At 43.1% G+C, this 15,685-nt stretch overlaps 1 protein-coding gene across 1 annotated transcript in view; it reads right to left on the reverse strand.

The window, feature by feature from the left end:
• LOC311146988 (matrix metalloproteinase-16-like) overlaps window positions 1–14,109 on the reverse strand; it is a gene marked incomplete at its 5' end in the record, with an annotated part of 62,233 nt that extends 48,124 nt beyond the window's left edge. Inside the window, 5 exons of the mRNA XM_084183590.1 lie at window positions 9,371–9,508; window positions 9,625–9,791; window positions 11,555–11,671; window positions 13,499–13,647; window positions 14,104–14,109. Coding sequence (XP_084039716.1) covers window positions 9,371–9,508; window positions 9,625–9,791; window positions 11,555–11,671; window positions 13,499–13,647; window positions 14,104–14,109 — 577 coding nt within the window. The remainder of the gene's footprint in view (window positions 1–9,370; window positions 9,509–9,624; window positions 9,792–11,554; window positions 11,672–13,498; window positions 13,648–14,103) is intronic.
• Between the last annotated feature and the right edge of the window lie 1,576 nt (window positions 14,110–15,685).

A 15,685-nucleotide genomic window follows, 5' to 3' on the forward strand; every position in this document is an offset into this window, starting at 1 on the left:
ACACAGGAAGCGGCACAGGTCCTAATCCAGGCACTTGTCATCTCCCGTCTGGATTACTGCAACTCGCTGTTGGCTGGGCTCCCTGCCTGTGCCATTAAACCCCTACAACTCATCCAGAATGCCGCAGCCCGTCTGGTGTTCAACCTTCCCAAGTTCTCTCACGTCACCCCCCTCCTCCGCACACTCCACTGGCTTCCAGTTGAAGCTCGCATCCGTTACAAGACCATGGTGCTTGCCTATGGAGCAGTGAGGGGAACGGCACCTCCGTACCTTCAGGCTCTGATCAGTCCCTACACCCAAACGAGGGCATTGCGTTCATCCACCTCTGGCCTGCTGGCTCCCCTTCCTCTGCGGAAGCATAGTTCCCGCTCAGCCCAGTCAAAACTGTTCGCTGCTCTGGCACCCCAATGGTGGAACAAGCTCCCTCACGACGCCAGGACAGCGGAGTCACTCACCACCTTCCGGAGACATTTGAAAACCCCACCTCTTTAAGGAACACCTGGGATAGGATAAAGTAATCCTTCTACCCCCCCCCCCCCCCCCCCCAAAAAAAAATAATAAAAAAATAATAATAATAATAATAATAATTGTAAAGTGGTTATCCCACTGGCTATAGGGTGAATGCACCAATTTGTAAGTCGCTCTGGATAAGAGCGTCTGCTAAATGACGTAAATGTGCCCTTGAGCAAGGCACTTAACCCTAATTGCTCCTGTAAGTCGCTCTGGATAAGAGCGTCTGCTAAATGACTAAAATGTAAATGTAAATGTTGTTCTTGCTTGCTGGATGTAAAATAGGCTACAGCATTCACAATGAACTGGCAGGGAAGATTGAATAACGAGAGCTTCTCTGGTGTGATACGATCACATTGGCTGGTGATAAAAAATGCAATAAACAGGAATCCTCTGTTCTCCCCACGCCCAGTGTTTATGTTTACAATGAAATGTATTACGTCAGAATGCCCAATGCTATAAGTTAGAACATTTTCCTATCAGTCAAATTTGCATAAACATTGTGATTGGAGGATAGCTGTGACAGTTATCGAATCAGGATCAAATCCTCTGATTTCCTCGAGCTCATTAATGATAGAATGTTCATATTTGAAGATTGCCGAAAGGGTCAGTCTCTTTGGCAATGACAAGGAGTGGCAAGGAGTGGAATGTTAGCTAAAGAGACTGGTACTAAGGCTACAGATACAGTAAGAGACATTGAAATTCATTTGCTTAAGCATTAATAATGCAACATTTTTTAATTTTTTATTGTGGCATGGCATCAACACACACTCATTAAGATCAGGTGTGACCAATTAGTGGGCACTGCCAACCAGTGGTGGAAAAAGTACCCAATTGTCATACTTGAGTAAAACTAAAGATACCTTAATAGAAAATGACTCAAGTAAAAGTGAAAGTAATCCAGTAAAATACTACTTGAGTAAAAGTCTAAAAGTATTTGGTTTGAAATATACTTAAGTATCAAAAGTAAATGTAATTGCTAAAGTATACTTAAGTATCAAAAGTAAAAGTATAAATAATTTCAAATTCCTTATATTAAGCAAACCAGATGGCACCATTTTCTTGTTTTTTAAATGTATGGATAGCCAGGGGCTATCTCCAACACTCAGACATAATTTACAAATAAAGCATTTGTGTTTAGTGAGTCCACCATATCAGAGGCAGTAGGGATGACCAGGGATGTTCTCTTGATAAGTGTGTGAATTGGACCATTTTCCCGTCCTGCTAAGCATTCAAAATGTAATGAGTACTTTTGGGTGTCAGGAAAAATGTATGGAGTAAAAAGTACAATATTTTCTTTAGGAATGTAGTGAAGTAAAAGTAAAAGTAGTCAAAAATATAAATAGTAAAGTAAAGTAAAGTACTGATACCCCCAAAAACTACTTAAGTAGTACTTTAAAGTATTTTTACTTAAGTACTTTACACCACTGCTGCCAACACACCTGAACACAGTTAACAAGAAAGAGGATAGAGTTTTGTTGACACTGAGAATGGAATGTATATGTTTTTAAATAACATTCTTAGAATGTTTTCTGAACGTTACTAAGTTTTCATGTGATTTTTATGGAAAGTATTCTTCATGGTCTGAGAATGAAATTCAAAGCTAATTGATGTTAATGTGTAGAATTCAACTTTGTTGAACGTTCCCAGAATATTGCCAAGAACTGACACAAAAGAGAACCATACATTCTCTGAACGTTCTGAGAACATCGCTTAATGAGTTTCAGCTTTCCATGACATCACCATGCGGTAAATTGGTTAATAGACCAATAACAAAGAGAGTTCCAAACCTCTGCCAACAACAGCTAGTTTTCAGTTTTCCCCTCCCCACTCAGACCACTCCCAGACAGTCTTAGCATAATTCTTGCTTGAGAAATAGTTTTTTGCTAAAAAAGCTATTTTTTCTGATTTGAATGGAAATCTATTACAGTAAGGTACTTAGTTGTTACCCAGGAATGATTTGATATTGATATAAAAACGCCTGCATTTGGCCTTTAACGTTCTTGGAACAATTTGAGAACATGACTTTAAATAGAACCATGAGGAAACCTGTAGGAAACGTTATGCTGAAGTACTGAAATTCCCTCAGAAGAGCTTTGTTTCTTAATGTTCTCTGAACTATTTAAGAACATTCCCAATGTAAACCCGTTGGAGAACATTCCTAGAACATTATCAAAATGTTAACTGAATATAACCATGGTTGAACTTTTAAGAAATATTCTGTTAAAGTAATGAAATACCAAGAAAATATGTTACTTTTTTTGTCAAGTTCCTTAAATGTGATGAGAATGTTCCGAAGCCAAGCAACTATCCTGCACCATTCCCAGAACGTTGTGGGAAGGTTGTATGCAAAATAACCATAGGGCCACCACGCTCTCACCAAGCTCTAAAAAACATATGGTTCTCAGAACATTATGTGCTAGCTGGGTGAAGATGTCACAGGGAGATGGCTGTCCTTTACAATATTATATCTACTCCTGTCACAACTTCCTCCAACTAATCCTGTCACAACTTCCAAGCAGGCTTCGGCGTTCGTCGTCACCGGCCTTCTAGCCACTGCCGCTCCTCATCTCATCATTCCATTTGTTTTGCCTCGTTTATAACACACACCTGGTTCATATCCCCTCATCAGTACCTGTATAAGTGTTCCCTCTGCCCCCTTGTCTTTGTGTGTGATTGTTTATTGTGGAGGAGAGAGAAGCTCGGTGGAGCTCCGTGTACTTTGTATCGCCGGGAATATTCCCCGTGTGCCTTGTATTTTCCAGTGCGCCTGTTTTGTGCAATGGAGTGTTTTTACGCATTACTCCGTAACTCTGTGGTTCAGAATAAATCCTGTTATTCTGTGATTTACCCTCCTGCGCCTGACTCCTTCAAAATCATCTCATTACAACTCTAGACAGGAGCACAAAGAGCCAGCAGCACAGAGAACACAGTAACAACAGCAACAGCTGACCCTCCTATCTACGCAACTAGCTGAGAAAGAGGCATTATACAGAGATAAGATCCAAGCCCTCAAAAGGCAAGATCCTGCCCAGTGGCATAAGAATATCAAGGACATAGCCAACCTCTCCCACACTGAGGCAACCTTCCACATAGAGGGTCTTAGACCAGGTGACAGAAAACAAGCAGCAAATGAAATCAACAAAGCACTATCAAAATTAGCACAGTCCCTACCACCCATCAACCCAGCACTGCTGCCCTCCTTTTTACCAGCACGCCCTGCTCCAAAGGTCCAACCCTCGGAAGTCTACAGAAAATATCAGAAAACCAAGTCACTAACCTCTCTACTGAGCAAAGTAGCTGAGAGCTTTATCACTGAATGGGCACTCAGTGACATTCTATATCAAATTGATACCCAACAGTATGGATGTCTACAAGGCCAATCAACCACACTGTCTGGTGGATCTAACCAATGAGCTCTTCAAGTCCCAGGATAAGAATGGTTCCATCTGCTCCCTGGTGACCACCGACTTCAGCAAAGCCTTCGACCGTGTCTGCCACAACCTCATCATCACCAGGATGTAAGACCTCAGGCTTCGTCCATCACTCGCCAGATGGATAGGCAACTTCCTCTCTAATAGACACCAGGTGGTGAGGTATCATGGTGTGCTGTTGGACAGTGTCAGTATATCTTGTGCCCTACCTCAATGAACTCTGCTCGGCCCGCTGATTGTTATTGCATATATCAACAGTGCAGCCAGGCAAACTGCAGTCAAGCAATGGACATTTTTGGTTAACCTTAATTTATTAGATACCAGACAACTGACATCACCTTCCACCATCCAAGAAGAGCTGGTTGACCTGGAGAAGTAGTCAGTGGGGAGCCACATGGTTCTGCACCCCAAAAAGCGCAACCTGCTCCATGTGCACTTCACCAAGTCACCACCCGTACTACCACCCCTGTCTATAAACAACACAACACTACAGAAGAGGTTATCATGATCCTCGGAATCTACATCCAAGGAAATCTAAAATCAACACAGGTAGAGAACATCTGTGAAAAGGCCAACCAACGTCTGTTCCTCCTCCGACGCCTGAAGCACTTCCACTTCCCTAACCTGGTACCGGTATTTACCACCTACATCTGGCCAACGGTGGAATGTGCTGGCCGAGTGTGGCATGCAGGGATAAACAAGCAACAATCCGATGCCATCGAGAGAGTTCAGAGAACAGCAATTCGTATCATCATTGGCACAGACTACACTTCCTACTCAGATGCAGACATGGCCTCTGACTCCTCCTCCACTAACTACAGCCCATAATAATACCCAGGGGACAGGCCAGGCCACCATTAGCACACATGTCAACATGCAACATTCACCATTACATACACCACCGTGGAAACCTATTAACCACTTCTTAACATGCATCTAAACCCTTATTTGACAGCTCTGTTTTACAGTCATTGATTTACACACACAAGCTGAGGCAAAGGATTGAACCAGAGTCTATTCTACATGGGTAGACAGCACGTAGAAAGGAATCTGAATCAAAGATAATAACAAGAAGCGACTGAGGAGAATTGATAGGGGGCTACAGGACAAAAAGCTGAACCAACAAACAAAAAGAAACAACACTGCTTTTCACACTAACAGGCAGGTGGCCTAGGAGGGGACTGCCTATCTAAGTGGCAGTGTTGTGCCAGTTAATGCTGCCTGACAGCTCTCTAGATGTGCTGTTCCGCAGGCAGCAGTAACGGCAGCCAGAGCAGAGCAGGCTGGCAGCAGGGTAATTAAAGTAAAGTGCTTCCTGACAGTGGATGGGTGTAGGCTGACAGGGCTGAGAGAGGGATCTGATTACCCTCTTCAAGCTACAGCTCTCTAGGGCTGCAGGCCGGATCCACCCTCCACCCTGCCCTGCAGCTACCGTACAATACACTGCCTGACCATAACACAATAGAAATGTGAGGGTTTATATCTGATAACAGCAGGGATGGGCTCTGCACTATGACCTGGTGCTGTGCAATACAATGCAGCCTGTTGAAATGCAGACTGTATCAGTGACGGGAAGTCAGGGTAGGCAGTTTAATAAGAAAATCTGTAATGAAAAGCCAAATAAAAAATTATATAAAAAATGGTCATTCTTTTTTTAACCGGATGTCTATTCTCAGTGATTCTGGTGTTTTTTATGCACAAAAAAAAAATCAAAAACTGCATCAAAACCTCAGGAAAGGCGCCAGGGTGTGCATACCTTCATTCCCATCCTTTAAAATCCATTCAAATCATTGACGCATGTGGCCGTTCATGACTCCAGTCCCCGTTAATGGACAGGGTCAGGATAGGACTCACTGCTTTGCCTAGCTGACATTCGTTGCATTGAGCTGATTTCATATTTTGCACATGTTGCCTAAACATGTTGTGTGGGTAAGCTCTGCACATTTGGGCGTGTCTACATAATTTGGCGTGCACATCCCTTAAAATGAACGAAACTAGCTAACTAGCAAAAACAACCTGACAAAATGGACACTATTGCACCTCAAACAATTTTCCAAGTTAGGTGTTAGGTATCTATATAATATTGTACGCTTTCTTGATTTTATTCTGGATTTGGCGACTATGAAAATACTTAGATTTCCAAGGAAAACTTAATTCAGAGAGGGAGACCAACACCTGCGCTTCCTGAATTTCATCAGAGGAAGAGACAGAAAATAATCTGATTGTTTAAACAGGAGTGGTTTGAAAGAAAAGAGTAGCTGTGTGGCTACGCTACCAGCAGCCGCCTGTACTGTTTCCCCTGCCTGCTCTTCTCAACCGGGGACAACATTTGGGTAGAAGGCGGCTACTGCAACCTCAACAATCTGACCAATGCCCTCAACAAACACAAAAAGTCGGCATCGCACATCCAACACCAGATCACCCTAAAAACTTTTGGGAACACATGGATCGATCTGGCGTTAAATGAACAGCAAAAACAACAAGTGACCATCCACAATGCTAATGTAAAGGAAAACTGTGAGATTTTGAAGGACCTTATTAGAGCAACATGCTACCTAGGGAAACATGAGTTAACATTTCACAGTAATGATGAGAGTACAATCTCATGTAATTGTGGCAACTATGTGGAGTTATTGTATACCTTTGCTAAAAAAGGTTAGCTAAACACATGGAGACTTCCACTGTGTTTTCGGTTATCAAACAGAATGATTTGATTGAAGCAGTCAGCGATGTGATTCGAAAGGACATTGAAGATGAGATTAATGCAGCCCCATTTGTTGCAGTAGAAGTAGTTGAGACCACAGATGTTACAAACAAATCCCAGATCTCTGTGGTTTTGCATTATGTGGCTAAAAGTGAAGTCAAGGAGGCATTTTGGGGATTTAATTATGTCAGCGATAGTGCTGGGCGATTAGTGCTTTTTGAGGTCGGTTCAGTTTCAGTTCGATTATTAGTTCGGAAAACTGCCCTTTTCGTCCTCATGCTAGCTAGCAGTAGCCACAGCAGCCATTATGGAATGGCAGTCGCGTTGAACAACAAAGGAGCTAATTGGCTGAGACTGCCATTCCAAAATGGCTGCGGTGGCTACTGCTAGCTAGCATGAGGACGAAAAGGGCAGTTTTCAACAACAATAATCATTATTGCAATCTTCTCGATGTATCAGTATGGATAAAGGTACAATTTGGAGTGCAGTGGCATATCTCATCCATACATTGAGGTACGTTTTCGGACCCATATCTGGCGCCGGCTCCACGGTGTCTTAAAGTAACCATGATTGTGTTCAGACCCCAGTGCAGCTCAGTCTAAACAAGTGTAAAGGTAGGGATGATATCTTCTGCTTAACATCAATAGATCAATAGGAAATGACTATGAAAAAATGTAATATTTCAGTAGCAGTAGCAGCCAGCCAGCCAGTCAGCCAGACTATCTAATGTTATCTCTGTGCTCCCTATACTGTGCTATCTTTAGTCATCCTATTTATCTAGGCTAGCCTGCCTAAGTATGCAGCAGAGCTGTCTGAAAAAATCATTTTACTAGTTCTTCAAAGTAGATAAGGCATACTTTCACGAACTGTCTCTGTCCCTCTCGTCATTGTCGTGTACATTCCTCTTTCATGTGGTCTATGCTGTCTGTGTGTATCTAACCTAATGTAGCAGGTGTAAAAGTGTATCCATCTCTGTTTGAGCCAGAAAGAACAGGCACAATGGATTATGGTCATTGTAGTTAATTACCACGTTTCTGCGCTGAACTAGGTTGAATATTTGCTTAATGAAAACTCCCTTCAGCCCAGCATCCCACATACTGTAGTTCTTGACTTGATTTATCTCATGAATGATTTGATTTCTCTCTAGAGAAATGGCGCGTTGGCCTAACATACACCAAAAAAACGTACAACTTAATTTCATAAAGCGGTCTAGCTGTTTATGGTTTTGATTAACGGACAACATCCCTTTAATGCATTTGATTTATCAAGCTAGAATTCCGTTTTGATGAGACACTTTTGTTTTGTTTTTGAATTTTTCAGTCATTTTGATTGTTGATATGGACATTTTGTTAGTACCTTATTTATTATATACAGTATTTGTGTGTAACAATATTTCACCTAATAATATTATTATTAGGTGTGTGTGTGTGTGTTTGCGTTGCGAATTATTCGGATGAAACGTGTCCATATATGGGTATTTTAGTGACACCTATCAGTTGTAACTGTGGACGCTACATCGGTCTATGACTGAGCTGAGTTGAGCAGTGTGTCATTTTGTCGGATGATATGAAATATGCCGCCATCGGAGGCTATCGCTTGTGTATCTTAGCTACATTGGTATTTACATTTAGTGACATTTTTTTGTCAATTTCGGTTAATAGCCTACAGTTGAAGTTTACATACACTTAGGTTGGAGTCATTAAATCTTGTTTTTCAACCACTCCACACATTTCTTGTTAACAAACTATAGTTTTGGCAAGTCAGTTAGGACATCTACTTTGTGCATGACACAAGTAATTTTTCCAACATTTTGTTTACAGACAGATTATTTCACTTATAATTCACTGTATCACAATTCCAGTGGGTCATAAGTGTACATACACTAAGTTGACTGTGCCTTTAAACAGCTTGGAAAATTGACCACAAGCATACTTCCAAAGTTGTGCCAAAATGGCTTAAGGACAACAAAGTCAAGGTATTGGAGTGGCCATCACAAAGCCCTGACCTCAATCCTACAGAAAATCTGTGGGCAGAACTGAAAAAGCGTGTGCGAGCAAGGAGGCCTACAAACCTGACACAGTTACACCAGCTCTGTCAGGAGGAATGGGCCAAAATTCACCCAACTTATTGTGGGAAGCTTGTGGAAGGCTATCTGAAACTTTTGACCCAAGTTAAACAATTGAAAGGCAATGCTACCAAATACTAATTGAGTGTATGTAAACTTCTGACCCACTGGGAATGTGATGAAAGAAATAAAAGCTGAAATAAATCATTCTCTCTACTATTATTCTGACATTTCACATTCTTAAAATAAAGTGATGATCCTAACTGACCTAAGAAAGGGAATTTTTACTAGGATTAAATGTCAGGAATTGTGAAAAACTGAATTTCAACGTATTTGGCTAAGGTGTATGTAAACTTCCGGATTCAACTGTATGTCACTTTGGTTGTTGGAGCTTTCTGTTGTATGGTGAACTTGGGCTTCATCAAGGTTTATTTGTGAGTAAATTTGGCTTTGATAATAGCCAGTGCCTACCTAGCCACCGACCTCACCGTATGTCACTGGACTGTATCCATTTACATTCTTTGACTTGTTAGTCTTTGATATGATTCTCACACAACCATATTCCTTTAATCTTTCTCTCTAAACCTCCCCACCCACTCCCTCTTTCTCTATCTCTTTCCCCCTTCCCCTCCCTCTTTCCCTCCCTCCATCTCTCACCATCGTGGTTGGGGTTCCCCAGGGTCCAGGGTTCGTCTGAGTCGAAGTGGGTGTCCCCTCCGATCCCAGGGCCCGGAAAGTAGGCGTGGGCTAGGAACCCCCCCTCGCCATCGAAGGGTGAGCTGTCACCGTGGAAACCTGAGGTGAGATCAATTTAATTTAACTTCAAAGTTTACATTGGGAGAACGGGATTAGGGCAACATTGACCTAGTTTCAGTTTTCCTCTCCCAGGCACCACTCAATACAATTCTCACCTGAGGCGAAGATGATGGTGATGTCCACGTCCCGCCTGCCGCTCTCCAGGGCGCTGTAGGGGACGGCCTCGAAGTGGAGCGGTGTCACTCCCTGCCACACGTCAAACGCACGCCGGATGGCATCGTGGGTCTCCCTGGAGCCCACTTTGGGCGTGACGTTCTTTATGCTGAGGGAGGAAGAGAGGGTGAGTCAATATAGAACATATTCTTATTTACATTGACAACATGTTTTTACAATAAAGACCTGATGTTAGGAGAGAAATGGATAGGGTGGATAGGGAATATGATAGAAGTGAAAAACAGATTGCATCCTGGGTGGGGGGTTATTGGAAGCTTGGATGGTACCACCAGCTAGATAAGAGCCACTTTTTACTTGTAAAAAAATATAAGACATTGACAGTAATATAAGAAAACTATTGTACTCATTAGACATTTTAACTCCTATTCTGCACTAGCCAGAATAAATATACCCACATCATTCATCATTTTTACTGCAGTGGGCTAAATCAAGGTCACTCAGTGTTTCTTGGTAGTCTTAAACAAATCTACTTTGAAACAAAAGTATACACCTCACACACATGGTTATGGGCTTACAAAATTGAAGACACCTGTACCATGCCAGATATACAGTTGATATGTATTACATTTTTAGTTTGCATTCCAATATTACACTTTATATACATCACAGAAGACTGAAATATAACGATACCATTTGACATCGAAACACTGGATTTTCAGCGTTAAAAAAATAAGAATGTTGATTAATTATGACATTCTGAACAATATTAATAACATTCCACCCATGAGGCCACTAGAGGGTGATTTGGTCATTTGACTGCAAGAAAGGGCTACAACAAAGCTTTAACACAAAGCAGCCCCGCAAATACAGCATTTTAAATATAGAAAGAAACAGATGGCTACAGCGTCACATACAGCACCACATATCATATACTGTATGTCCAAATCTGAACCACCCTCCCACTATTGCTTGGGGAGAATATTCTCGAAAATGGATGATGAGATGCTCGAAAAGTTTCAGTATTAAACTATTCCGACAAACCCAGCAGCTTTCACTGCACTTTTAACACAGCTGTCGTTATCAGTCGCTCGCAGACAGAGAGAGAGAGAGAGAAGTCTTCTCCCCCTCATCTTCTCTCCCCAACTCATTTTCATGGAGAGAGCGCAGTCAGCAGCAGCAGCCAGAATGACTGACATTCCATTAGAAGAGGTGCCTCATCAATTCACATGCAGGAAGGAAGTAAGGATTTAAATAAATTGACAGAGTGTTATCATCTATTACGGCTGTAACCTGTCAATTTCCCACCGCGCCGAGCAGCACCCCTTATCCTGCTCTCTCAGACCCCATTAGCAGCGGAAACTTAATCACGCGTGATAAGATGGGGAATTTGAATATTTTTGTTAAGATTATTGGATGATTTACTTAGAGGATTTTAGAGAGAATAGGACGAAATAAAAGTTGTCCTCATCCTTGCTATTAAAATGAGGCAGTTTGTCTTCTGGTATTCTTAAAATGAGAAATGAAAGATAACTGTAAAGGAATGGAATGCAAAGAAGAAGAAAGTTGAAAACCATTACATCACTTTATTCTGTTCTCTGACTTGACTTCTATTCACACACAAACAACTCTTCTTCTGTGTGTGTGTGTGTGTGTGTGTGTGTGTGTGTATGTGTGCGCCCGTATGTGCTGTCTCCAAGGCAACGCTGAGGGAATGTGAGACCAAGGAGGAAGAGAGACGAAAAGAGAGCACAAATTAATAGCTACACTGACAAACACGGAACCTACAATAACCCTTGGCTAATCTGACTAACGGTTGGTTGTCATGGTAACCATCAAGGCTGCTGGAATGCGTCTCTCACTTGTAGGTGATGCGTGCATGTGCATGTGCATGTGCCGGCCTACGTTTCTCACCTGTAAGTGATGTGTGTTCGCTGCCACTTCTGCCCGGTCAGCGCGTACCTCCGCTTCCGCGACCTTGAGTTGCCCTTTAGTTTGTCTGGATTTCCACACCTCGGCTTCTTCATCCAACTAAGAACAAGGGAGGAAGTGGAGGTGGAAGACGAGAAGGACAATGGAGGGAGGAGGAGGACAAGAGCTGGTTAGATAAGCACAATAATGTGGTGACACACATATACACTATATATACAAAAGTATGCGGACACCCCTTCAAATGAGTGGATTCGGCTATTTCAGCCATACCCGTTGCTGACAGGTGTATAAAATCGAGCACACAGCCATGCGATCTCCATAGACAAACATTGGCAGTAGAATGGCCTTACTGAAGAGCTCAGTGACATTCAACGTGGCACCGTCACTGGATGCCACCTTTCCAACAAGTCAGTTTGTCACATTTCTGCCCTGCTAGAGCTGCCCCGGTCAACTGTAAGTGCTGTTATCGTGAAGTGGAAAAGTCTAGGAGCAACAACGGCTCAGCAGCGAAGTGGTAGGCCACACAAGCTTACAGAACGGGACTGCCGAGTGCTGAAGCGCTTAGCGCGTAAAAATAGTCTGTCCTCGGTTGCAACACTCACTACCGAGTTCCAAACTGCCTCTGTAAGCAACGTCAGCACAAGAACTGTTAGTCGGTAACTTCATGAAATGGGTTTCCATGGCCGAGCAGCCGCACACAAGCCTAAGAACACAATGTGCAATGCTAAGTGTCGGCTGGAGTCGTGTAAAGCTTGCCGCCATTGGACTCTTGCGCTGTGGAAACGCGTTCTCTGGAGTGATGAATCACGCTTCACCATCTGGCAGTCCGACGGACAAATCTGGGTTTGGCAGATGCCAGGAGAACGCTACTTGCCCCAATGCGTAGTGCCAATTGTAAAGTTTGGTGGAGGAGGAATAATGGTCTGGGGCTGTTTTTCATGGTTCGGGCTTGGCCCCTTAGTTCTAGTGAAGGGAAATCTTAACGCTACAGCATACAATTACATTATAGACGATTCTGTACTTCCAACTTTGTGGCAACAGTTTGGGGAAGGCCCTTTCTTGTTTCAGCATGACAATTCCGCCGTGCACAAAGTGAGGTCCATACAGAAATGGTTTGTCGATCGGTGTGGAAGAACTTGACTGGCCTGCACAGAGCCCTGACCTCAACCCGATCGAACACCTTTGTACCTACAGGATGTTTGACTGGTTATATCTGATGCCACAACAAGCACTACTCTGAACTAGAATACCAAACATATGGCCTTACATACTGCGGTTTAGTGGACAATGGGACTAGTGTTTCCCACTATAATATACACTGACTGTATAAACATTAGGAACACCTTCCTAATATTGAGTGGCACTCCATTTTGCCCTCAGAACAGCCTAAATTCATCGGGCATGGACTCTACAAGGTGTTGAAAGCGTTCAACAGGGATGCGGGCCCATGTTGACTCCAATGCTTCCCACAGTTGTGTCAAGTTGGCTGGATGTCCTATGGGTGGTGGACCATCCTAGATACACACGGGAAACTGTTGAGCGTGAAAAACCCAGCAGCATAAAAATGTGACATCTAGTTGACTGAAATGGTTCTTTCCATTCTGAGAAAAAGTGGTAAGACTGAGTGTTGGCCAGGTTAGAGCTTCAATGACTGATCTATTTCCATTCAAACCCATGTAACACGTATGGAATACTGTGCACACAAATAATATGTAAAAGATCGAGCCTCACCTTAGTGTGATATCACTTCATCAATTAAGCAAGAAGGGGAAGAATGAAAAGTGTTATGATCTCACTGGGCTGCTAGTTAGAGATGTTGGAGCTAATTTGGGTAAATCAATGTAGGCTACATACATTTATCATTGGTGATAATTACTTTTTTGTGTTCCTATGTTAGTGTGTGTGTGTGTGTGTGTATCTACTCACTCTGTGGTCCTCTCATCCAGTGTCCCTGTGACATTGAGGCCGTAGACGCCCTGCATTGCTGCGATGGCTTGCTGCATGGTCTGTGTTGAGCGCAGGACAGCCATTCTGGGGTCTGTGTGGGGCAGGTAGCCATACTTCTGTAGCCATCCCTACAGAAGAGCGAGAGGGAGGACAGAGGGAGAGAGTCTTGACAAATGCTGCTATTACATTGTTATTACATGAGTTATAAGTTACATTTTGGTCATGGTCACCAAGAGAGAAATGAGAGGGTGGAATGGTTGTTCATAAAGTCTCTAGTATAAGTCAAACTGATCATACAGTTGAGGTTCATAATTGATGGAGAACTCTCAGGATAGAAGTTCCTCTGTTCCAACCTGAACATTTTAAGCCACATCCTATGGGCTACAGTATACCTACATGCCTTCCAGAGTTACAGGAACACTCAGTGCTGTCTATAATCACCACTGCTCAAAGCTTCCACCCACACACAGTGACACTGACAGAGAAAAGGCCTAGTTCAGGCTCATATTTTCTGCATATTAGGATGGACAGAAGTCTAGTATTCAAGGCTGAACATTGTAACCCACATGGCTATGCTCAGTTACCCACATCCCTTCCAGTAACATTCACTCAGTGTTTCTGCCTATAACCACCACCGCTCAAAGCTGCCACCCACACAGAGTGACACTGCCACCGCTCCACTCCTTCTGAGAAAAGCAGAGATTCAGTGTCGTCCAGGGGTCATTGTCAGACCCAATCCCTGTTGACCGTAGCCAAGAGCCATGAGGCAGCTAGGCAGGCAGCCACGCTCCACCACAGCTGTCCACACGCCAACCAACCGCTGCTGCCTCGCAATCACCATCATTACCCAGCCTATGAGACGCTCCCGCTAATCCTCCATTTATCTCTCCCTCATCCCTCCCTCTATCCCTGTATCTCTATCGCTCGCTCTCCGCTGCTCACTGAGCCAAATGCCTTGTTGTTGTTTGTCCATCTTTCCACCATCTCTTAATCAGATGTAGCCAATGGTTGTTTGTTTGTTTTGTCTGTGTATAGCTAAGGCCCAGGTTCTGGTTCACAGCACAAAGAACTGAATAAGGATCCGAGGCCAGAACCGTGTCATTTGACTTGAGGGATGAGAGAGAATAGCCTACAGTAGGCTAGGCCTATACAGAGAATATGACAGCAGCAATTAATATGGTACAATATATTCAACCCTATTTATCCTATTATGTAACTTGGATCACATCTTTAATCTGCACAACCATAAACCCACCCAATTGCGTAGGTAATTTATATAATACTAGTATATACTGTATACTATATATATATTCACAGATGTATGATAACAAATATTACAGACAGTGTGAGATCATGAGTCGACTGAGCAGACGGGCGCTGGACCATGTCGTTCAAAGCAATGCCAAAAGCTTCCGATGTTTTTCTGTTTGTAAAAAAAATAATAGAACGCATAATAATTTCGATGTTCCGCGCGTCTTGAAACATCCATCAGAATCAGATACATTTGCCATGTCATCTGCCATGCTTCAGTGACGATGTAGCCAGATAAATAACAACCCTCGTCTACAGTTAATATTGTTTTTCGCGCAAAGCGCTGCCACCCGAGCAGAGGAGAGTGCATAGTCATTTATGATGAGCAGCGGCGAAGCACTAGCAGGCCATTACTCTTACCTCAACGCTGAACTGATGATGCTCTTCTCCGGACACAACGCATACAATCCACAGCAAGAAATGCAAGCAGAACACTGCTGCGTAAAAACAATCCAATGGTTTTCTTTTAGATGAGGATACTAAGGTCATAATGACCCGTTTTTCCCAAGTGGGTATTAGATAACACCGCCCGTCGTCTGATTAGGTTCGTGCGTCAAATTAAGAAAACCATCGGACGAGCTGTCAAAGCCAAATTCCGAGACGCGCATAGAAGGACGGCCGCGGTGGTTTTGCCAAGGGGATAAACCCAGATGCCATGTATTATTTTCTCATGTCAAGCAGTGATAGAATTAGGCATGTTAGATCCACCGCCTCCGTTGCTGTTATTTACATCGCTGGTTTGGTTTATCCAGCGGCATCGATGGCCATGTACAGTAATCATACCTCCAGAGTCTACGCCTGCGCTTTGATGTTTCCAGCAGCGCAACATTCCCCATGAAGGCGTAAAGACCAGCG

This window comes from Coregonus lavaretus (genome assembly GCF_964263955.1).
Source record: "Coregonus lavaretus genome assembly, chromosome: 19".
NCBI classification, from domain to species: domain Eukaryota; kingdom Metazoa; phylum Chordata; class Actinopteri; order Salmoniformes; family Salmonidae; genus Coregonus; species Coregonus lavaretus.